Consider the following 26,285-nt stretch of genomic DNA (forward strand, 5'->3'; position numbering starts at 1 on the left):
GAAATTGGTCTTGATCAAGGACACATGACAAAACTAGTGGAAATGCGCATTGGCCATGGGTAGGGGGGGGGGCGTGGGGGGGTTGAAGGGGAAAGGAGGAGCATGAATCATGTAACCATGTTAAAAATCAATATTAATAAATGTTAAAAAAAACTAAATTAGAAATACTAAATTAGAAATACTAAAAATCAAGGAAGAAATTAATAAAATCGAAAGTAAGAGAACTATTGATTTAATAAATAAGACTAGAAGCTGGTATATTGAAAAAAAAACAGATAAAATAGACAAAGAACTGGTCCATCTAATAAAAAAAAGGAAAGAAGAGAAAACCAAATTGACAGTATCAAAGATGAAAAGGGAGACCTCACCTCTAATGAAGGGGAAATTAAGGCAATCATTAAAAACTATTTTGCCCAATTATATGACAATAAATATAGCAATGCAGGAGATATGGATGAATATTTACAAACATACAAATTGCCTAGATTAATAGCAGAAGAAATAGAATACCTAAATAATCCCATATCAGAAAAAGAAATTGAACAAGCCATCAAAGAACTGCCTAAGAAAAAATCGCCAGGGCCTGATGGATTCGCAAGTGAATTCTATCAGACATTCAAAGAGCAACTAATCCCAATACTATACAAATTATTTGATATAATAAGCAAAGAAGGAGTCCTACCAAATTCCTTTTATGACACAAATATGGAACTGATTCCAAAGCCAGGTAGATCAAAAACAGAGAAAGAAAACTACAGACCAATCTCCCTAATGAACAGAGATGCAAAAATCTTAAATAGAATACTAGCAAAGAGACTCCAGCAAGTGATCAAAAGGATCATCCACCATGATCAGGTGGGATGTATACCAGGAATACAAGGATGGTTCAACATTAGGAAAACCATCCACATAATTGACCATTTCAACAATCTAACAAACAAAAATCACATGATTATCTCAATAGATGATGAAAAAGCCTTTGACAAAATACAGCAGCCATTCCTATTGTAAACCCTGGAAAGTATAGGAATAGAAGGACCTTTCCTAAAAATAATAAACAGTATATACCTAAAACCATCAATAAGCATCATATGCTATGGGGATAAATTAGAAGCCTTCTCAATAAGATCAGGAGTGAAACAAGGATGCCCATTATCTCTTCTATTATTTAACATTGTGCTAGAAACATTAGCAGTAGCAATTAGAGATGAAAAAGAAATTGAAGATATCAAAATAGGCAATGAGGAGACTAAGCTATCACTCTTTGCAGATGATATGATGGTCTACTTAAAAAATCTAGAGAATCAACTAAGAAGCTTGTAGAAATAATCAACAACTTTAGCAAAGTAGCAGGATACAAAATAAATGCACATAAATCATCAGCATTTCTATACATTTCCAACACACTAGAGCAGCAAGAAGTAGAAAGAGAAACACCATTCAAAATCACCCTAGACAATATAAAATACTTAGGAATCTATCTGCCAAGACAAACACAGGAATTAAATGAACACAACTATGAAACCATTTCCACCCAATTAAAACTAGATGTAAACAACTGGAAAAACATTAATTGCTCATGAGTAGGAGGAGCTAACATAATAAAAATGACCATTCTACCCAAATTAATTTACCTATTTAGCGCCATACCTATCAAACTACCAAAAAACTTCTTTATTGAATTAGGAAAAACTATAACAAATTTCATGTGGAATTACAAAAGATCAAGAATATCAAGGGAAATAGTGATAAAAAATGTGAAGGAAGGGGGCCTAGCAGAACCAGATATTAAACTGTACTATAAAGTAGCGGTAATCAAAACGGTATGTTACTGGCTAAGAGACAGAAGGGAGGATCAGTGGCATAGACTTGGGGTAAGTGACATCAGTAAGACAGTGTATGATAAACCCAAAGAACCCAACTTTTGGGACATGAATCCACTATTTGAAAAAACTGCTGGGAAATTTAGAAAACAATATGGGAGAGAATAGGTTTCGATCAACATCTTACACCCTACACCAAGATAAATTCAGAATGGGTGAATGACTTGAATATAAAGAGTGAAACTATAAACAAGTTAAGTGAACATAGAGTAGTTTACTTGTTAGATCTCTGGGAAAGGAAAGATTTTAAAACCAAGCAAGAGTTAGAGAAAATTACAAAATGTAAAATAAATGATTTTGATTATATCAAACTAAAAAGCTTTTGTACAAACAAAAACAATGTAGCCAAAATCAGAAGGGAAACAACAAATTGGGAAAAAATCTTTATTACGAAAAACTCTGACAGGGGTCTAATTACTCACATATACCAGGAGTTAAACCAATTGTATAAAAAATCAAGCCATTCCCCAATTGATAAATGGGCAAGAGACATGAATAGGCAATTTTCAGGTGAAGAAATCAAAAGTATCAATAACCACATGAGAAAGTGTTCTAAATCTCTAATAATTAGAGAAATGCAAATCAAAACAACTCTGAGGTATCACCTCACACCTAGCAGATTGGCTAAAATGAAAGAAGGGGAGAGTAATGAATGCTGGAGGGGATGTGGCAAAACTGGGACATTAATGCATTGCTGGTGGAGTTGTGAACTGATCCAACCATTCTGGCTGGCAATTTGGAACTATGCTCAAAGGGCTATAAAAGAATGCCTGCCCTTTGATCCAGCCATAGCATTGTTGGGGTTGTACCCCAAAGAGATCATAGATAAACAGACTTGTATGAAAATATTTATAGCTGTGCTTTTTGTGGTGGCAAAAAACTGGAAAATGAGTGTATGTCCTTCAATTGGGGAATGGCTTGACAAATTGTGGTATATGCTGGTGATGGAATACTATTGTGCTCAAAGGAATAATAAACTGGAGGAATTCCATGTGAACTGGAAAGACCTCCAGGAATTGATGCAGAGTGAAAGGAGTAGAGCCAGAAGAACATTGTACCCAGAGACTGATATGCTGTGGTAAAATTGAATGTAACGGACTTCTGTACTAGCAGCAATGCAATGACCCAGGACAATTCTGAGGGATTTATGGAAAAGAATACTACCCACATACAGAGGAAGAACTACAGGCGTGGAAACAGAAGAAAAACAACTGCTTGAACACATGGGTTGAGGCAGACATGATTGGGAATGTAGACTCGAAACTACCACACCAATGCAATTATCAACATTTTGGAAATAAGTCTTGATCAATGGCACATGTTAAAACCAGTGGAAATACACATCAGCCATTGGCGGGGGGCGGGGGGGGAGGGAAAATCGTGGAGGGGTGAAGGGGAAAGTAAGAGCATGAATTATGTAACCATGTTAACTTTTCAAAAAATAAATATTAATAAATGTTTAAAAAATATTCAGGAAAACAGACAGAGAAGGAATTCTACAAAATTCTTTTTATGACATAAATATGATACCTTTACCTAAGCCAGGAAGAGCAAAAATAGAGAAAGAAAATTATGGGCCAATTTCATTAATGAATATAGATGTGAAATTTTTAAATAAGATACTAGCAAAGAGACTACAGCAATATATCATGAGGATCATTCATTATGACTAGGTATGATTTATGCCAGGAATGCAGGGCTAGCTTAATAGTAGGAAAACAATCAAAAATATTGACCATATCAATAACCAAACTAACAGAAATCACATGATTATCTCAATAGATGCAGAAAAAGCCTTCAACAAAATACATTACCCATTCCTATTAAAAACACTAGAAATCATAGGATTAAATGGGTCATTCCTTAAAAATAAGTACTATCTACCTAAAATCATCAGCAAGTATCATCTGCAAGGGGAATGAATTAGAAGTCTTCCCAATAAAATCAGGAAAGAAGAAGCAAAGATGCTCATTATTACCACTATTATTGAATATTGTACTAGAAACGCTAGCTTTAGGAATAAGAAAAAGATATTGAAGAAACAAAAGTAGGCAATGAGGAAACTAAACTATAACTCTTTGCAGATGATATGATGGCATATTCATAAAATCCTAGAGAACCAACTAAAAAAAACTAGTTGAAGTAATAACTTTAGTAAAGTAGCAGGATACAAAATAAATGCATATAAATAACCAACATTTTTGTATATCATCAACAAAGTTCAGCAGCAAGAGATAGAAAGAGAAATTTCATTTAAAATCATTCTAGATAATATAAAATACCTAAGAATGTATCTGCTAAGACAAATCCAGGAATTATATGAACACAATTACAAAACACTTTTCACACAAATAAAATCAGATCTAAATAATTGGAAAAATATTAATTGCTCAGGAGCTGGCAAAGCTAATATAATAAAAATGACAATTCTACCTAAATTAATTCATATATTCAATGCCATACCAATCAAACTATCAAATAATTATTTTACAGAGCTTCAAAAAATAATAAAATTTATTTGGAAGAACAAAAGGTCAAGAATATCAAGAGAACTAATGGGGGAAAGAATGTGAAAGAAATTGGCCTAGTGGTTGGTACCAGATCTCAAACTGTACTATAAAGTAATAATCATCAAAACAATCTGGGGGGGGCGGGGGGGGAAGGGGCTGGGTAGCTCAGTGGATTGAGAGTCAGGCTTAGAGACAGGAGGTCCTAGGTTCAAATCCAGCCTCAGACACTTCCCAGTGGTGTGACCCTGGGCAAGTCACTTGACCCCCATTGCCCACTCTTACCACTCTTCCACCAAGGAACCAATACACAGAAGTTAAGGGTTTAAAAAAAAAATAATCTGGTACTGGTTAAGGAATAGAATGGTAAATCAATGAAGTAGATGAAATACACAATCCAAAGGGATAAATGACCTTAGCAACCTAATGTTTGATAAACCCAAAGATCCCAGCTTTTGGAATAAGAACTTGCTATTTAACAAAAACTGCTGGGCAAACTGGAAAACACATAGCACAAACTAGGTATAGATTAACATCTCACACCCTAAATACCAAGATAAGGTCAAAATGATTTAGATATAAAGAGTGGTACCATAACTAAATTAGGGGAATACAGAATAGTTTACCTGGCAGATCTTTGGATATGGGAAGAATTTATGAACAAACAAGAGATAGAAAGTATTTTAAGATACAAAGTGAATAATTTTGATTATATTAAGTTAAAAAGCTTTTGTACAAACAAAACAAATGTAACAAAGATTAGGAGGGAAACAACAAACTTGGAAAAAATTATAACAAATTTCTCTGATAAAGATCTAATATCTTAAATTTACAGAGATCTAAGTTGAATTTATAAGAATACAAGCCATTCCACAACTGACAAATAGTCAAAGGATATAAAGAAGCAATTTTCAAATAAAAAAATCAAAACCATCAATAATTATATGAAAAAATGTTCCAAGGCACTCTGGTTTAGAGAAATGCAAATTAAAACAACACTGAGGTATCACCTCATACCTATCAGATAGGCCAATATGACAGTTAAAGAAAGTGATAAATGTTGGAAAAGATGTGGCAAAATTGGGACACTAATGCATTGTTGGTGAAGTTGTTAATTGATTTAACCTTTCTCAAGGACAATTTGGAATTATGTCTAAAGGGCTATAAAAAATTGTACATATCCTTGGATCCTATTATACCACTACTGGGTCTATATCCCAAAGAAATAATAAAAAAGGGGAAATGACCTACTTAAACAAAAATATTTATTGCAGTTCTTTTTGCAGAGGCAAAGAATTGGAAATTGAGGGGATGCCCATCAATTGAGGAAAGGTTGAACAAATTGTAGTACATTTTGGTAATGGAATACTACTGTGCTATGTTATAAGGAAGAGATTTTTAGTAGGAAATTGAAGGTTTGCAGAAGACAGGTGCATGAGAACAGCAGGGAGAGATTCTAGAATGCTAGAAGGAAGGGTTAAGCTGAAACTCAGCGGTTGTTAGGGGTCTGTTTCTCTCTGGATGTGAACCTGGAGGGAGTGGCTGCCAAGTCCTTAGGGGTTTGATCCTGTCCGTGTTGCTGCCCTGGTTGCTGTGTCCTTGAAGAAAGATCTTGTGATCCTGTCACTAGCCTGTATCAACATCGAGCTATCTGCACTGTCAGTAAGCAGAGGTCTAGGTCCAGTAGGACCTGGGACCTACTTATAGGTTATAGGTAATTTATAGTTAGGATCTTTCCTGTAGTTGGTGAATAGCTCCAGGAAATCCTATGCTCCCTAGCCCTTGTGGATTATCTTGCTGAGACCAGAAGTGTTCCTGAAAGTCATCAAGAACCTTTGTGTGAGATTACCAAAGTCCTGTCCCACTCAGCTGAGCCAGTTGCTGACTGTCTATTTTAGGTTAGCTTAGAACAAGCCAACCCAACTGCCACTATCCTGTGGCAATTGGTTCCCTTAGAGGTTAGACACCCCTCTCCCTCCAATTCGCATCTTACCAAACCAATAAACTTAACTTTGTTTAGCTTCCTTGTCATCCTCTCTCCCACCATCAAGGATCCACAGAGAGTTAATTATCCCTGACTGTTGTGAAAGTTTTAGTTATTGCTATTTCTCCCAAAGTGTTTCTCATTCCCCACAAGTGTTGTTTGTTACCCTTTCCCCAGTGGGGTTTATGTCCCTTTGTTTATTAAGCTCCTTCCCTATCAGTTCTCAGTTGTGAGCTGCCATTGCCCTTCCCCATTCAGTTACTGTTTTTTCAATTGGCACCCCAGATAGGACACAAACCCACAATCCTCAGCTTCGGAGGCTGTTATAAGAGAATTAGGGAAAGTTTAGCAATAGACATAAGTTAACTGGATGGCTGACAGGCAAGTGCTGGAGTGTCCCAAACATGGAATGGTGGAGGGAAAGAGATTTTTTTTTTTCTGAGAGATTCCCTGGATGCAACTGATGGCAGTTAGAGGTTTTTCTTAGCTGCTGGAGGTGAAGAGCCCAGAAAAATAACTTTCTCATGTAAAACCATCTACCCTGGGAAAGATCAAGTTGAGCGGTGAATCTAGTTTTTACCCTTTTAGTGGATTTACTTGCTGTGACTCCTGGTAGCTGTGAACATCACTGGAACAGAAGTGGACTCCTGCAGTGAGACTCACATTCCCTCCTAACCTGTCATCCTGAACTTAGAGCTAGTGTAGTTTTGTCCCACCTCCTAGTCCTTAAACTTACCCATTAGATAAGTAGTTTTAGTTTGTCCATTTCCTTTATACCTAACCCTTAAGCTCTTAGTAAAATAGTTTTACTTTACTTCCTGTCCCTTCCTCTACTCCAAGAAAAGAGCCTACTGTTAAAAATCTTCTAAAACCTGAGTTTCCCTGGCAAGGCTTGTGACCAGTAAATGGCCAACTGTCATTCACCAACCAATGTGGTTTTACTCAACTCACACATCCCTTGTATAGGTTCTCAGTTATCCTGTATATCTTGTCACTTGTGGGTGTGTGGGTGCGTCCTGGTTGTGTGTGTTACCCTTGTGTTATACTGTGAGGGCAGTTACCTATTTTCACTACCCTGGGTCCTTTCCTAATCTATCACAGACCAGCATCCCTAGTAATAACCAAGAGAGGGTTTTAGTGCAAGACATCTAGAACAGGGGTTGAGTTTTACAAATAGTGAGGAAAGGGTGATAAGAGTAGCCAATCAAACCTCTGAAGATCCTTTGTGAGAAGGTTTTAGATTCTAGGTATTTAGCTAGTGAATTAGTGCCAGGGATTTCCCTTTCCCTCTTTATCCTCTCTTTGGAAATAAAATATATCTTCCACTTACTGTGACTGAGAAAATCTTGTGCTGGTCCCAGATCAGGTTCTAGCCTGACCAGGCTAACTGTTAGGCCCATCAACCCACAATTTGAAAACCTTGACACTGGCTCAAAGTAATCCATTGATACTGTAATAGCGAAATAGGTTGTTGATTTGGTTAATTTTGTTGAAAATTTTACTTTGTAACTTTTTATTCTGTACTTTGAACTATGTAATTGTTCAATGTATTTTTCCCTTTACCTTTCCTTGTTAAAATCCCTAGAGTAGAGTAGAGTCAGGTAGTGTTAGATAGAAAAGAGTTAGTGTAGGTTGTTTGTTATTTGGGGTTAGAATTTTAGTTTAGTCCATAGTGCACAAATACCAAAATATTATGTGAAACACTATTTTGGCTTTGTGCAAAGAGGGGAACTATAATGGGGGAAATAGACTTTAAGAGTGGGAAAGGAAAATTTAGCCAGGCAGGCTGGCAGGAGCTAAAAATTCCAACATGAAACATAGCAAGGGACTGAACACAGAGGACTCTCTCTAAGGGCAGTTGGGTTTTGAAGGAGTTGGAGAAGTCATAGCCACTGACCAGAGAGCCTGTGGATTTGGATATCTCTGTGCTTTGAGCATCATCTGCAAGAACAACATCTCATCTAGCAAGATCTAGAAGAGCAGGTTGAGAATAGCTGTGTCTCCCTGATTTCTCTAAGGATTTATTTGGCTGGTACCTGTGCTCTTGGACTAGCTGATACATTTGAGCTATTGATCAAGAACATCTGCGTGAGATCTCATTATTCCCTTGTGTCCTGGCTGCCTCCCATAGTGTTAGTGTAGGGATTACCCAGACCTCTAACCCCGAATTTATCCTATAGGTGTTATGTGTAGTCTGTCTATAGTTATTTAGGTAGTGCGACCTCTCCCCACATTTTTTTACCCTTAAATTAGCTATTAAACTGTGTATTTATAACTTCCTCTTGTTTCATTGCACAACACAAAAGGCTTACTGTCATTTAATAGGAAATCCCTGACTGAGTTGGTGTGAAGTGACAGTTGCTTCCCAACTGTTACCATCCATTCCCAAGTCCTGTATTTGTGAGTTTGGTGAAATTTCTAGTGTGTTACTATGTGTTAAGCAATCACCCTTCATTCCTCCTTCATCCCTTTTTCCCCCTAGAAACTCCTGTGTCTTTATTTACCTACTTCAATACCCATCTAATCCCATCTCCCCAAAACCCCCTAATACGGCTATAAAAAATGATAAGCAAGATGATTTCAGATAAACCTGGAAAGATCTGCAGGAACATCTGATGCAGAGTGAAATAAGCAGAACCGAGAGAACATTGTACACTCTTAACTGCAATACTGCATGATGATATACTGTGAAAACCTGGCTACTCTCAAGCAATACAATGATCTGGACAATCCTGAAACATATGATGGGGAATGCTAACTACCTCCAGAGAAAGGAGTTGGATGAATGTGGATCAAGGCAAACTACCTTTTACATTAGTGTACTTTTAGTTTAATTTTGGAGTTTTTATTTTGTATCAGTGTGCTATTATAACAATGCCCAATATGGAAGTGTGTTTTGCATGATGAAAAAAATAATATTAAAAAATAAAAATAAAAACCTGCATTACTAGTAATGGGGATAAATTAGAAGCTTCTCCAGTAAGTCTGGAAGTAAAGCAAAAATTATTATTATAAACAGAACTATTTTTAAAAGTTCTAATAACACTAATAATAGCAACAAGACAGAAGAAATTGAGGGAATAAGCATATGTAAAGAAACAGCAAAATTATTGGGTTTTTTGCAAATGGCATTGTGATATATTCAAAGAACCCTAGAGATTCAACAAAAAATTAACTGAAATAATAGCTTCAACAAAGTTACAAGATATGAAGTAAATCCACATAGACCATCAGCATTCCCATATATTACCAAGAAAATCTGGCAAAAAGAGACAAAAAAGAGAAATCCCATTTAAAATAACTATCTGTAGTTATAATATCTACCAAGATTACACCCAGGAACTACTCTGAATGCAACTTCTAAGCACTATTTAACAGCACTCAGGGTTCTGTATTAAAGATACATGTTAATAATTGGAGAAATATTAATAAATCATATAGCCAAGCCTCTATAATAACTTATTCACTGCCATAAATCAAACTACCAAACATTTACTAGACGGAGTGAGAACAAATAACAGCAAAATTCACCCAGAGGAACACATAGTCAAGGATTTAAAAAGAAATAATGAAATAAATAGTAAGGGGACCTAGTCCTGCTACTTCTCACCCTGGATACTTCCTCTGATTCACTGCCGATATTCTAGAAAGAAAAGATAAATGATTCCATTTCCTTATCTTCAACTTCCTTGAAATCAGACTTCAGTTCACAGAACTCTGCTGAAATTGTTTTTATTAAAGTCACTAGTAACTTCAAATAACCAATCTAATTGTTTTTTCTCAGTTCTCATCTTCATGACTTTTCATACAGCATTTGATAACTAAATTCATTATCTTTTCTTTTGTTAGTCTCTCCTCCCTTGGTTTCTATACTATCCTCTTCTGATTCTCCTCCTGAAAGTACTAATGTCTTACAAATTACTAACCAGCCCTTTTCTCTCTCCCTTAGCAAGCTCATCCAATTTCCAATCATCTTACTTATCATTAACCCAGATTATTCCCAAATCTACATACATATATATTCCTAATGTCTATCCCAGAAGTCCAAAACTTCACATTCCCAACTATCTGATAAATATTGCTAACTGGAAAGCCCATAGCACTTCCAATTCATCATTTCCAAAAGAAAACTAACCATTTTCTCCTCAAATCTTCTTTTCTTTTCTGAAACAGTATCTCCTCAGTTACTCAGATGCATCTCAGAGTGATCTTTTATTATTCCCTATCCCTCAACAACTGATCAGTTAACAAATCATATCAATTCTATCACCTCAATATATCTTATATACTCTTTTTACTCAGTACCACCACAGCACTTAGGTCTCTCAACAATTGCCTAGAGCAGTGAAATAGACTCCTAACTGGTTTCCCAATCTACAATCTCTCCACTTTACAATTTAACTTTCATACAACCACCAGTATAATTTTTCTGATACACTGATCTGATCACATCTCAAAACATGTCAGTGGCTCCCCATTGCTTACAAGATGAACAACAAACTTAGCCTATAATTCAAAGTTTTCTAATAATCTGCCTCAAAGCTATAATTCCAGACTTAACTTTATATTACTCCCCTTCCATGAACTTTGTATTCCAAACAAATGGATCATTAACTATTACTGTATCTAATCTAACATTCTACCACCACCTCTGCATATTTACCCATAACTATCTCTGGCTCCTACAAAAGTCTTGCTCAGGACTTACACTTTCCTTGATCTTTTTCAACAAGAAATGATCTATCTCTCTCCCAGAATCTTTCATTTCTCTCTAAGGGGCCTCTCTTATGCATTTGTGCCTTGGTTACTTGTGAACTTTTATCCTACTACTAGAAAGAAATCGTGCCAAAGTAGTGCCTTCCACAGAGAAGGGGCTTCATAAATATTTATGGTATTTAACTGCAGATGGAGAAGTAATTATGAAGTGATGGGACTGATATTAACAAATATAACTGAATCAAACATCCAAAAAAAAATCAAAAGAAGTCATTTAAGAGGCATATATATACTTATTTTAATGACCCTACCTCTATATTCAGACTAGTTCTAAACTACTCTTTTTGACATGTCTTAAAAGATTTGAAAAGACTGAAACATTTTCTTTGTCTTCAGCACTAGCCAAACTCCAACCTTTAAGGTTAGACTTCATTTTGGGAATCGCCAAAACTCACTTGCAAGTAAGAAAGGTGACAAAATTGGGTACTGCTACCTACTAGGATTCTAGAGTTAGTAACCTCCACAGTTCATCTAGTCAACATCATCACTTTACAGTTGAGGAAACCAAGACCTTAAAGATGAAGTAACTTGCCTACAGAATTACCACAAGTAAGCAAAGTTAAAAAAAAGTGTAACAAAAGGACATTAATTTTCTTCTACAGCTTTAAGTAGCTTAGGAATGACTAGTCAAAGCCCAACATTGGAACAAAGCATTCATTTAGATATGTTTTAATACATTTATGACTGGAATTTTTAAAGTCCTATTATATAGTAGCATTTCATATTTATAATGTAAATTTCCAGAAGGCAATTCACAAGAGCTCTGAAATTAAATGAAAAGAAACTGCACTTACTTTTCTGCCTCCTCGGCCCACTGGAGGATGACCTTCTACAGTCTGGCGCACTGCTGCTGCGATTATTTCCACAAGAACAGTTTCCTGGGCATCTGTAAAGGCTGTGAACAAATCAGAATGTCTAATTGGAGAATTACAGATAGTGGAAGAAATTCAGGATACAATGCTTTAGAAAAAGCAATGAATGTGAGAATAGTTCCAAATTGTTTTCCAGAATGGCTTAACTAATTTGTAGCTCCGTGAACATTTAATTAGTGGGCCTATTCTCCCAAAATCTCTACAGTGATTGTTATTTTCCTCTGATGTTTCATTTAACAATACGATTGCCAAAAAGTAGAATCTCAGTTATTTAATTTACATTTCTCTACTGATGAGCTAGAGCCATGTTGGTGAACCTGGTGCTAGAGCAAGCTGCTCCCTTCCTCCTCTCCATCATGCCTGAGGACACTGCTCACATGACCTGGCCCCTGCCCAGCAGCCCAATGAGAGCACTTCCTCCCCTGTCTGGGGCAAGAGGGCAGCTCACATGTCTCATGACGGTTGTAGTTTGGACACTCAGTCTCTAAAAGGTTTATCATCACTGATCTAGAGCATTCTTATAGCTATGAATTTTCATTTCTCAAATTGAGAACTGCCTAATGATATGCTTTGACCACTTATTTATTGGGGGGAAAACCCATTCTTATATATTTGCATCAACTCTATATATCTTGGACATCAGACCTTTATTAGTGGAATCTCGTTAAGTTTTTCCCAATTAGTTGTTAACAAACAACTCGTATATAACAGAACTATAGTTTCTTACATTAATTCTTATATCTTTATTCTTTTTGGTATTCTTAAATGTTTATGATTAATTTCACAATAAAAAAGATTTTATAGAAGAAATGGACAAATGGGAAGAAAAATCTCTAAGATTTTAGCAATTGCTTTTGTTAACAGACAGCATTCATTTTTTTTATTAAATAAATTTGTAGAATTAACTCTTTTAGAAGGATCTAGGGATAGAGTAAGTAAGTATATTTATATAAGAAAAACTTTTCCTAACCAAGTTTCTTTAAGAAAGCATATGTCACAAGAAATCATGGCTTTATCAAGTGTATCCTTGAAAAATTTAGGAAAGGAAAAAAAAGGAGGCATACTTCCCCCTTTATTAATGAACTACTATACTTAGTACTTGAGAGCCCTTAGAGCTTATCTAGTACAAACCTTTCATTAAAGAAAATGAAAATTAGAGAATTTTGGTGGTTTGTCCAAGGTCACATAACCCTACCAAAAGTGAAATGAGAACTTGGTTTCCTGTTTTCCAATATTTCCACTAGTTGGTGTTATTGAGTCGTTTTCAGTTGTATTTGGCTCTACATTACTTCATTTGGGGGGGGTTTGAGAGCAAAGATACTAGAATGGTTTGCCATTTCCTTAAGCTGATTTTACAGAAATGAGGAGGGAAGGCTAAGTAATTTTCCCAGGATCACAAAGTTATTAAGTGTCTGAAGCCAGATTTGAACTCAGGAAAATGTGTCTTCCAGACTCCACTCCCAAACTCTCTCCACTGTGCCACCTGTAGCCTGTTTCTATTAGAACATGCTATAAAGTAAGGGATAATTTTCTTTCAGAAAGGAAAGAACTACTAACTCAATTTCTAAGGAAGCCAAACCAAGAAAGCTATTCTTTTCCAACACCTTTTAAAGAATTAAAGTGAGAACAAAGTCCTGGAAAAGTCCCTATTTCAGCAGCTGTGCAAGAAGGCTGTGGCTTGAAGAAATGACAAGTACACATGTGTATCAATTAGAATTACTCAGTTTAATTCTGCTTAAATTCAACAATATAAACTTCTACAGCTATATATGGACTTGATACACCCATTAAGTCAGTCTTGTGACTAGTGTAAAGTGCTGACATGCCAAGAACACCATGTAGAGTGGTTCTCTTTATAACAAGACCTCTGGCAAATTTGTAGAGGTCAAAGGCAAGGAGAAAGACACTGGCCTTATGTAAACAAGTCTAATGTAATAGACAGCACATGTGGAAATTATCATGTAATAAAGCAGATCAAATAAAACAGAAGGCGGCACAAAATAGGGAGCCTTAACTTCCTTGCCTATAGAATAATAACACATCACATTTATATAATGCTTTACAGTTTACAAAACTCCATTCAAAGGGCAGCTAGATAGCTCAGTGGAGTGAGGGCCAAGCCTGGAGATAGGAGAGTTTGGGTTCAAATCTGGCCTCAGATACTTCCTAGATGTATATTCCCAGACAAATCCCTTGACCCCCACTGCCTAGTCTTTACCACTCTTCTGCCTTAAAACCAATACAGAGTATTGACTCTAAGATAGAAGGTAAGGGTTTTTTAAAAAAACCACTGAGAAATAATAACTAAACATATAAGAGCCAATCTGACTAGAAAAAGCCTTTTTATTGAAAACCCCATACAAACATTTTACTTTTGTCAATATATTCAAGATCCAAGTGTTCCATGCATATTCTAAATTATTCTGGGAAATCCTAGACTATGTGACTACTAAGATGCTGTTTAGTTCTAACATTCTATGAATCTGTTAGATATGATGGAAATTCAGCATGATTCCTCTGAAAAGCAAACATATGCAGAGTTATGTTTTCCAAAAAAAGTATCTGATCCTACATTTAGTGATAGTAAACTTCCTAGTCCTATATTTAGTGATAGTAAACTTCAATTAAAGGTCAAAGAAAAAACAGATCCTAATTTTTAATCACAAAATATCTTCCTGTGACATAACATCCAATAATATACTTCAGTTAATAGGGTTGTTTTTGTCAGCAGATGTTACATAGTCTAACTAATCACAAGGCTTCTAGAATATGTTCCTTGAAGCAGCTCATGTTTTAAAATCAAATAAAAAGTAAATTAAATTTATACTTTTAAGAGTCTTCATGCCAACAAATATTTTTAAATGGTAAACTGGTATAGGTTGGATATAGTGAAAATTTTAACTTTGGCTTATAATAGCTAAGACTTCTCTGAGGTATGAAAATTAATGGGTAATAATAACAGTTTACAGATTCAGAAATGAAACATCACTTTGTCCCATGCCAGGTCCAAAATAGTGAGACTTCAGACTTAGAATGAATAAGCCATCTCCCCCTAAACTATTAGGAAAAGGCATTTAAACAGACTCCACAATCTTGTCTCTCACCTTCTTCCTTTCTTATGGACTTGTCCCTTAAAAGATTTGTCAAACACTCCCAGTCTCTCAGCAAACCGTCTTCCCAGTCCCACAAGCTATCCACCAAGTAGGTGACATGTTTATGAAACTAAAAAAGAATTTTTTAAGATGATATATAAGGATTAACAACAAACACAATTACAAAAAAGTCTAATATTTTTATAAATCTAAACCACATCACATACATGTTTCTACTTCAGTAGTCAGCACCAAAAGTAAATCCAGATTTCATGTTTCCATAGTTCAATGGTTATATAGAAGTTAATGTAACATATCCCAAACCAACAAAGAGGAACAATATCATCTTAAAGGAAACTGTATGAATGTACTTCGTGCCAGTCAAAAACTGACAAATGCCAAATTGCAATATTTGTATAGCTTATCATCAAGTCTGACTTCAAAACAAAGCAAGATAGTTTCACCTGTAAATACACAAGACTCTTCAAATAATCTCAGGCCTAGTAACACCACTTCACAGTAAACCAAGAGTCTGACATTTTCCTTACCCCATGGTTCAAGAAGAAAATAATAAGTTTTTTCAGTCGTCTGAAACTATACACAAATTTATTTTTCTTTTTAAAGTGAGGAGCTTCCTCTTCACCTGGTGGGAGACAAAAGAGTCTAGAAAGAAAAAAAAAAAGAATGGTTCTCAATCAGTCATGTACATAATCTACCTGCAAAGGATGAGAAATTCTACCAGAATTAAAGACTGTTACCAGATCGCTATTCATTTGAGTCATTTATCATGGAACTTGGGAACACCGGACCTACTTACTAACTCTAAAGAGTCACTGGCTATACCCCCACTGCACTCTAGCTAACACCTCTCCTGACATCCCATAATACAAAACATAGGGTGGTAAGAAGGTTAGTTTAATACCTGCTAGCACATGGCTAGAGATAGCAACAATGAAGTGTCACATCAGAGCCTTTAGGGGCCAGAGGAAACTCTATATCCTCCCTTTCTCTGGACCTAAGTGCGGATACCAAACACAACTCAAATATAAGGAGAAGTGACACAGTCAAAAAGAATTCTTATTTCTACTGAGGTTTTAGAACCACAATTTAAATTTTTTTAAGTCTCTAATTACTGCGAATCCTACCACAACAAAATAATGTGAAAATGAACCATGTCAAATCATTTCATGTTTTATTGTTATACATAACTGTTAACAAAAAAGTAGGTTGAAAACCAAGTGTGAGGTTCATAATGAGCACTCTCCTAAAAAGGGCTATAATTTAACATCAAGGAGTGGCCAAAGGTCATAGCTTCCACCTTTGTAATTGTCAAAGATATATCAAGAAAGCAAATGAATGAGATTCCTTATGCAGGGGAGTAGGGAAGATGAACATTGACAAAAAATAAGTCAACTGCTAAGATTTAGGATTCTTTCCCTTGTTTTCCTTTCTTAAAAATAAGGCCAGGAAAGAGCTCAAAGAAACAACAAAACCCCTGCTGATTGCTGATTCAGTAGATCAACTGGCTCCCAAGATGCCAAATTTCAGGTTAAATGTCCAGGTGTCCCTTCCATGGGAAGTAAGATAAACTGTTAGCTTCTAGTTACAAAAGTAACTTGATTAAAAAAAAAAAAAAAAAAAAAAAGCATGATTGAGAAAGATACCTTTTGCAGAGCAATTCCCCAGCTACTACAGCTAAGGGTCTGTATGTCGCATAAACAAAATGATACATAGCTTCACACTCCTCCGATGATACCGTATTCCCACAATGCCTATGCAAAAAAAAACCCAAAAGATACAATGCTAAATTTGTGACTTAAAAGGGTTTTCAAGTTCCACATTCAACAGTGCTGATTGTAAACAGTTCTATTAAGACAATCATTTGCATAAAAAGATCCCAAAATGTTATCAGTATTATTGTATTATAAACTAAGTTTACCATCTGGGCTACATTTCAACATTCCAATAAACTTTAAGACTTGTTCATACACAGCAAGGTTTTTAAAAAACTACTGCAATTACATAGTAAAAACCTATTATAAACCTGCTGATTAGTCCATGATCAAGTTCTTATTATGAGGCAAATTTGACTCTAAGTACCATGTGTCATTTGAAATTTGTCTCTTAATATAACACAAAGCCATAAAGGTATTAGTCTTATTTCTAGAAATCAGCTTTATAAACATTTGTAAAGTGTCTGTATATATTTATAACAAAGCATCGTTATTATAAAGTCATAAGGCAATAAACTCTAGACTATACTTAAAGCTCCTTCAAATATAATAATGCAATGCCATTAATATCATAGTATATTATATTATACTTGCATATCTTTAAACCATCTTTAACTTCCAAAATAATTTCAGATCTATCATCCTATAATATTATTAAATTATTTAAGATCACATATAACTTAAAGTATTTAGGTAGGAAAGGCTACTTCAATAAAATCAGGCATAAAAGGGCCAAGAATAAAATCCACAACCAAAATCCAAACCCCATCCACTGTAACCAGAAGCTAACACTTCTCTTTTCATAGCTGTAACACTTTTTAAACTTTTTACAACAGAATTTATTCCCAGGGTAATTTCAATTTGACTATCCTTTCCTATGCCTCCACACTGTTCTCTGAGTAACCTTCCTAAGTCATAATTTTGATCATGAGCAGAGATTTCCATTACCTACCAAATAAAGTATAAACTTCTGATTTAGGCATCCAAAGTCCTTTATCATCTACCCTTGTTTTCTGGACTTTTCACATTATCTCACATTATCCTACATTCTGGGCAATCCTATTCTTTCCTGTCCTTTCCACATCTATGCCTTTGCTCACCTCATCTCTAGAACAGACTCCCCACCCACTGCCATCTCCAGACATGCTAAAACCTCTCCATTCTTCTCATAGTTCAACTCAGATGCCACATCATCCATGAAACTCTGCCTAATGCTGCCCTATCCCACTCCATCCCCTCCCCAGGCTCAGTGATCTCTTTTTCAAAGTCCTCAATAGTACCCTGGCTAGGCAAATCCTTTTCAATTACACTCTACATAGGTATCTGTGTTTTCCTGCCTCTGAAGCTCCTAGGGAGTTCCTCTCTAGCATAAATACAAGTTAGATACTTAATAAATGTTGAGTGTAATATTTTTCTAACACGACTTCTTTACTAATAACAGACTGAAAACATCATCACTAACCTTTGACAAAAAATAAAATATAAATTTAACAGCATAAGACAATGGTGGGAACATGATTTGGAGTCAAAGGAACTGGGTTCAAATCCTAGCTCTGCTACTTACTACCTGTGTGATTCAGGACAAGTCACTTCACCTCCCTGGGCCTCAGTTTCCTCATCTGTAAAATGAGGGAGTTCTTCACAGGTGCAGGAATGAGGGTAAAAGTACATGGAAATGCTGTGGCAATCTAAGAAATGAGGTTGTACAAGGCATTAAACTATGAATGCCATTATTTCTGACCCAAAATCTTTTTTTTCCATAAAGAGAAATGTATTTGTGATTGAAATAGTAGTATTATGTTCAGTGAAAGCAATATCAATTCTTTCTGGCCCTCAGAAATTTTTCATTTGCTTTAGAATGTGAGATTGTCAAATTAAGTAGTGAAGAACATTATTCATGATGGAATTTTCCTTAAGGACAGTTTTGACTGTTCTCTTCAACCAACTCCAGTGGTTTCCTTTTATTGCCAAAAGGAAAAATTATAAACTTCTCTGTTTAACATTAAGTCTCTACATAACCTTAGCCCAGCCTACCTTTCCTGCTTTGTTGAACATGATCCCCCTCCCAAACTCTGCAATCAAAGCAAAATAACCTTCTCTCTGTCTTACACAGAAAACTCTCCATCTCATATGTCTGTGCCTCAGCATTGGCCAATTCTCGTGCCTGCAATGTTTTTTCTCCTTCCCTCTTTCTCAGTCTTTCTTTTACTTAAAAATATAGCTCAAACTGGTCATCTGCATAAGCTTTCCTGGTCCCTCCAATTGCCAGCACCCTCACTCCCAATCTTGCATTTAGCCGCTTGGCATATTTATATTTATAAACTTTATATTTTGAGACAGCTAGGCAGAACAGTGAATAAAGTGCCAGGCCTGGAGTCTGGAGGACTTGGGGTCAAATCTGGCCTCAAACTTCCTAGCTGTGTGACCCTAGTCAAGTCACTTAATCTCAATTGCTTAGCCCAGTGATGGCAAACCTTTTAGACTGCATGCCCCTCTCCCAGAGACCACATGCTGCCCCCCCCACTTCCGGCACACAGAGGAAGGAGAAAGTGCTCCCATTGGGCTGCTAGGTAGAGGGGAGGGAGAAGTGAGGAATGTTATCAGGCACAGAGGAGAGGAGGGAAGGGAACAGCTCTGCCCAAACCCCTCTGCCTTTCTAGTAACCAATTCTGGCGGGGGTGGGAGGAGGTGGCCACTTGTCCACAGAGAGTGCTCTACATGCCATCTTTGACACCTGTGCCATAGATTCTCCATCACTGGCCTAGCCCTTGCCACTCTTCTGCCTTGGAACATATACTTAGTATAGATTCTAAGGCAGAAGGTAAAGGTTTAAAAAAAAACGTTATGTTGCATATTATTTATATACTTGTCTACTCAATTAGGATATAAGCTTACTGCAAAAAGGGTTTGTTTTTTTTCTTTGTATTTGTTTCCCCAGAGCCCAGCCAAAGGCCTGGCACATAATAAATGCTTAATAAATACTTGGTGATTGATTAAATTCCTCGATCCAATTCACTGAATATGAATCATTAGACATGCAGGGCACATCAGAGGCAAACTCTTAAAATGAGTGTCAGGAATGATTAGAGTGAATAAAGTTTTTAGAAACTAAACCACAATCAGCTCTTAAACTAAGATGAATACATCTAATGAGTTTTTTACAACTTTAGGAAGAGTTACTATTTGGAAGATAATGTAGGATTTGAGAGAAAAATATTCTGGTGGCTATCTGTTGAAAAGTTATCTCTAATGATAAATTCTTAGTCAGTCATTACTTTTTTTCCTGGATATGCACCCCTTTTACCTTACTGAGAAGATGTCCTATTGTTATTAATGAAAATAACTTACCCTAACTGTTCCTCTCCCCCAAATTCATTCCTCCACCACAGTTCACTGATAGAACACATTATAATGAGCACATATGTAATCATATATGGAAACAGTCTCTGTGCTCTAGTGTAGAAAGTTATGTCCACTTGCTAAACTGTTATCCTCTGTTAATGAGTATCCTCATCCTATTACAGAATGAGGCTGGGGCTCAGTCAGTGTTCTAACAGGGGTAGAATAGACCAGAGCAACATTAATTTCTTCCCTCTTAGATGGCAAAGTCTTTGATGGCAGGGTCTCCTTCATAGCTACTCCTTGTGTATGAGACAGCAAAGCAAAGCTAACGCTCTGCCTCAATTTTTTTCAACTTAAAACTAAAGATTCCACTAATTCTATAATTCCCATAAAAGCAATGCACAGATAGCAAATGTTTAGGGTATATACTGTGAAAATACATATTTATATGTGCATATCTGCACATGTGCACAGGCATATTTATTGATATACGCAAAACTAAATATTTGCCTCTTTGAATATAAACTCCCGGAGGATAGGGACTATTTTGTTTTTGTCTTTGTACATCCAGAACTTAGCACAATGGTGCTTAACTATTAAAGATTTTGAAAACAACTGACTTTAAGTAAGCCCTCAGCATCCTTATCTGTATAATGGGAGAACTGCACTAAGGGTTTTTTCCTCAGTTCTAACAGTCTATGGCATGTTATAAAATTACATTAGAGGTAAAAATTATGTTCTTCAAAGTACAGAGTAATTGTGTAATATTGGTTCTGTTGTGAGAAGATTACTTAATTATTATTTAGGAGACCTAGCAGGAAGGGCTTGAGAATTCCAAATGGAATGGGAAAGCAGGAAGTGTGGCCTCTCTCTCTGAGACAGACTCCATGGTGGTTGAGACAAGTTGTAACTGACCCTGGGAGACCTCAGAGGAAGTGGAGTTTGCACCCAGATTTCCTGATATCCAGAAGGAAGACTGTCATCTACTTATGGGAGATTTTGGTAGAGACTATTAATCCCTACCTGAGTTGAAGGTTAACTTGGGCTGGGTCAGCTCCCAAATCTACCCACCTGAAAAAGTACAGCTAGTGGTCCTGGAGGAGCTGGAACATCGCTGGTGTGTGTCAGGACTCTGCTGTGAGGATACCCACTTCAGTCCTGCTATTCTTTGGGCCCTGCCTTGCTTAGGTCTCAGCTGAGTGTAGATAAGTCCCTCCCCTGACCTTGTAGTTTGCCCATAGTCTGGAAGTGTAGAAACTCCTATTCCCATCCTTTAGACCATAGTTTCCTTAATTAAATTTGTTACAAACTCTTGTCATTTGCTTGCTAGTTTCCATAGGCCTTGTCTAAGATGGTGCAGGGTGACTGGCCTAACTGTCACTTCTGTCAACAGACATTTTCCCTGGCAGTTAAACCCAATTTACCTAACTTGTTAAGTCCCCATATTTTGTCATTCCTGTCTCCTACACACCCTTCTGGACCCACATATAATATTTAAGTTATCTCCCTTGGTTTTCCCCATAAGAGTTCTCAGAAAAATAGATTATACTACACCATACTGTGAGCAACAAGGAGGGAAAAAGAAGCCAGACCCCTGACTAGAAGGGCTATTTGTTAATGACTGCTGAGTATCCCATGACACAGCCAACACTGAGAAAAGTAACACTGGCATCTGGCAAAATCATCTTTCCACTTATTGTGCTAAAATTCTAGTAGAATCCCATACCACAGGGCTGCCTTTTGCAGAGTACATGCCCAAGAGGAAAGCTCTTTCTTCCATCAGACCTATTCACAAGCCAGTTTCCAAGAAGATCACAATATTCCAAACTCTTCAGTACAGCACATTTTTCCAATTGTCCATATGATCCAATTACACTCATCCTTCCAATGAACCACTCAAAACTATTTTCAGAGAGTAGCAGATGGTAAATCAGACACTCTAAGGAATTTTGCATCTAAGCATGGCTTAAAATATTTAAGTCTTTTGTCTTTAAACAGAATAATTTTGTGAGAAAGATCTCAAATTATTTAGATCTATACTCTGCCAGATGAATCAATGGTTCCTTTTTCTTTTTAAAATTTCTACATATACATGCAGGAAATTGTCCACTGGCAGGAATCATGATATAGGAAAAAGAAAGAGAATGAGAAAAGGTAAAAATAAGGTTTATTTGAAATGGGGAAAATAATTTGTTTTAGAGTACTGCTAAAGTCAATCAACATTCCAATGGAAGTATTTCACTTAAAACATTTCAATCATTCAGTAATTATCAAATATCAAAAATTATCTAATAAAAATTAAATATATTAAATTATCATAAATAATTTAGGGTAATAAAAATGAATTAATCAAGATTGTAGTCTCCTCCAAGGAACTTATTTGCTAATACAGGGCTATGTATAAAAGTAATTATGGTACAAGGCAAAATGTGATACTTACAATCACAGAAAAGTCCAGATAAAAAGTGTTTTAGGGCATGGAAAGATCAGTGAACCTCGAGTCAGATTAGTGGTGCATTAAGACAAATAATTTTCTTGGAAAATGAAAGATGTATAGCAATGGAGTGATATTAGAGGCAATAGTCTCTAAAGATGATGATGGACTGAACTAGCATAATGGCAATAGGAATAAAAAATGAGATCAGGACTTGGCAACTGATTAGATAAGTGGAGTAAGAAAAAGATGAGAGTAAAAGTTGACCCTGAAATTTTGGATCTGCAAAATAATCAAAACTTACATAGTTTTGCCTTGAGTGCCTTGTACTCTCCAGCTAGCAGGTACACAACTCTGTTCTCATTCTTTACTTCTCTCCCTCATTCCACATAGTCAATAAGTTATCATATCTTGTCATTTCTACTGCCACAACATCTCTGGATTCATTACCAACTTACCAACTCAACTAGTCATCACCATATTTTTGGCCCTCATTATTTCTCACTTAGACTTTTGCAAACAACTCCTAACTTATCTCCCAGCCTCAAGTCCCACAACTATGAAAGCTATTCTCTTAAGGATCAAAAGCCTGACCATACCTTCCTCCCCATCTTCTCCTGCACTCAATATGTTCTAGGAGTTTTCTATCATATGCAGAAATAAATCTTAATTTCTGTCTGGCACTGAAAAATCTTTATCATCTGGTTCTATCTTATTTCTACAGTCTTATACACACAACTCCCTTCCATTAACAATAGAATCTAGTCAAACTACTCTTCTAACACAACATTCCAATTTTCATCTCCATACCTTTGTATTGGTTGTCTCTCATGCTTCCTCACTTCTACTTCCTAACTCTGAGCTCAACTTACACTGTTTTCATGGGGTCTGATTCTATCACCCCAGAGGTTCTAGTATCCTCCCTCCAAGTCACCTTTTTAAATCTTTTGTATATAACTATATATATATACATACATATATATATACATATATGTTGGCTTCTTTGTTATGATATAAATTCTGTGAACGTATGGACTGTTTCCTTTTTTCTTTGTATTAACAGCACTGAGCCCAGTGCTTGGGACACAGTAGGTCTAAACAAATGGTTGTTGATGTTGATAAAAAAAAAAACAAAGAAAACAGCTAAAAGAAGCCTATGGAAAAGGCAAGAGTGCCTACCAGAGTGAACTTGAGAAATTCCAGTATTTTTCTCCTTGAGGATTTGTCTTAATTCACACAAACAGACTGAAGATGAATGCATCAAGAAAAGGAAAAAAAAATACATATCAATCACTTTCCTCCCTCAAGTTTCATATACCACATTATACTTTCCAAAGCCCTGTTATACAGTATCTGAACATTTTTTTCTGAGATGTTGAAGGGAAATTCTTTAAAAAACAAAATAACCATCGGATATAAAGCTCAGACTCTAGCTTAGAGGTCATCTAGTTCAGCCCCCTGATTTTACAGACAAGGAAAAGGAAGCTAAGGAAGGTGAAGGGACTTGGCTGAGGTCACACAGGTCATAGTAAGCAGCTAAAGCCAAGATTCATACCTGGAGTATTCATGACTCTAAATCCAGTATTCTTCCAACTATGCTACATTGCTTAGAAATAATATCCTGCATATACAATTTCATATAGTCTATCAGCCACCTTAGAAAGCAAAGGTTACTATATTTAAAAAAAATAATAATAATTAAGGAAGAAATCCAAGGCCTGGTCTAAATAAGAAGGAACTACAGAGTGTGAATGGTTATGACTTTACAGTCTGAGTTTCTGATGTGACCATTGTACTTTCCTTCATTTTGACAGAATTCAGAACCTGCTCTAAAGTTAAGGTAGTTACAAACACAGTATTTATCCCATGAAACATCCTTATTCACTAAACCCTTTAGCCACACAGAAGTGCAAAAGAATCCATCAACTGTTGCAAACAGCATGTTCTTGTTTACACATTATTATTGGAAGCAAAGGAAGATAGAGATGGCACCTAGGCATATTGCCAGTCTGTCTCCTGAAGCATGAAAACTATCTTAGCCCTCTAATTCAATTCTCTTGGCAGCCCAATCAGAAAGAGAGTCACAGAGGCATGACAATCCCCTCGATCCAGCAGTCTCTGAGCCAAGCCACTTGTTGACCATAACCATGTACAGAGACTACCACCCCTCTGTCCTGCTCTACAGCTGCTTAAAGACATTCCTCAAATAAAATGAAACAATCCCTCAACTACCAAAATAAGTAATCTCCACTCTTCCTCTCTACCCAACCAGAAAAAGAAAAATGCATAAGTCTATTTTCTCTCACCTTTGAAGTGTTGCCATCAGTTTACTTGTTTTGAAACCAAGATTTCTTAGAGGGAAAGAAGGTAGGGGAACAGAATGAGAAGGGCCAAAGAAGAAGAAAAAGTAGATTATTTGTTTGCCTTTGAAAGACAGAAAAAGAGATACAGAGTTCCTTCTTATGATCCAATTAACAATGACACCATTTTTTCTTTGAGATATATACCAAAGTCAAAAGAATCAGGCCCCCTACTGGAAAAAAACAAAAACAAAAACCTCAAAGAGAGAGTAATAATCAGGGTCTAAAAGTTGAGGAATTCAGAGTGCCAAGTGTCCAACAAAGGTTAAGCCTCTGGGATTTAGGCTTCTAAAAATAAGCACCATTTCTGCATACCAACACTGTGATATAATAAGTGTATCCTTTCCTCCACAGTATAACTATGTCATGAAGAACAGCAATGGGGGCCCTAAAAGGGTCGTTGCCTCCCTTTCCTATCATAGCAGTCTGCAGATATTTGGCCTCTTACATTCCAAAAGAGATGGCTACTCTCCCCATATCCCAATAATCCCTTCTTTAAAATGCCAAGAAGCTACCAGTTCTAATGATATAGTGACTCTCTGCTCACACTTAATCTTTTGCCAAATGCCAAAGAATGCTATGGAGCCAACAAAAATATGGCTTTTCCTTAATATTTTCTACAGTAACTGAAAATAGAGCTTGTTCAGAAATCTAATGCTTATATTTCCTATGCCATCCATTAACTTCTGGGCATATGTATACATAACAGAAATCAAATCCTACATATTTTTCAAAACTATTATTCTTATACTTGGTGGTACTACTGGAAAAAAAAACATCAGATAATTTGCATTTGGCAAGCTAAACACAGATGGCTTCCCATATGATTGTATTAACTTGCCCAGCTGGGGCCTAAAAAATAAACAAACCATACGTTACCTGACCCAAAAGCAGGAACACACCATTCCTAATGCTGAGAAAGCAAGGTAAATCTGGTCAATGGATCGCATGCCAGTAAAAAAATATTAACATTAATTTATACCACCACACAAATCTATAGGATCTATATTTATCCTATGATATTTTGACTTATATTTTTATCTATATGAAAATAATATAACCACCCAAATGGTATAAAAGAAGGCAGGATGTCACATCGTAAATGTTATGCCCTGGATATAAAGTAAATGCCAGGAGATGTACAGTGGTGAAAATATATGTGGGCTGGCAGATTTTGAGAAATTATTCACAAGGCTGAATTAAAGCCAGCTTAGTTTTTAGTACTTGTTGCCTTATCACCACGGTAACTTGTACCACTTAATGAGCCACAAATCCTCAAACAAACCACCCCCACATCCTAGA

At 36.2% G+C, this 26,285-nt stretch overlaps 1 protein-coding gene across 1 annotated transcript in view; it reads right to left on the bottom strand.

The window, feature by feature from the left end:
- LOC123242568 (cohesin subunit SA-2-like) overlaps nucleotides 1-26,285 on the bottom strand; it is a 135,903-nt gene that overhangs the window by 72,336 nt on the left and 37,282 nt on the right. The window contains exons 14-17 of the mRNA XM_044670400.1: nucleotides 16,779-16,886; nucleotides 15,663-15,777; nucleotides 15,127-15,244; nucleotides 11,945-12,045 (exon numbers count right to left, since the gene is read on the bottom strand). Of these exons, the coding sequence (XP_044526335.1) occupies nucleotides 11,945-12,045; nucleotides 15,127-15,244; nucleotides 15,663-15,777; nucleotides 16,779-16,886 (442 nt within the window). The remainder of the gene's footprint in view (nucleotides 1-11,944; nucleotides 12,046-15,126; nucleotides 15,245-15,662; nucleotides 15,778-16,778; nucleotides 16,887-26,285) is intronic.

The sequence above is a fragment of the Gracilinanus agilis genome, chromosome 3 (assembly GCF_016433145.1).
Source record: "Gracilinanus agilis isolate LMUSP501 chromosome 3, AgileGrace, whole genome shotgun sequence".
Taxonomy (NCBI): domain Eukaryota; kingdom Metazoa; phylum Chordata; class Mammalia; order Didelphimorphia; family Didelphidae; genus Gracilinanus; species Gracilinanus agilis.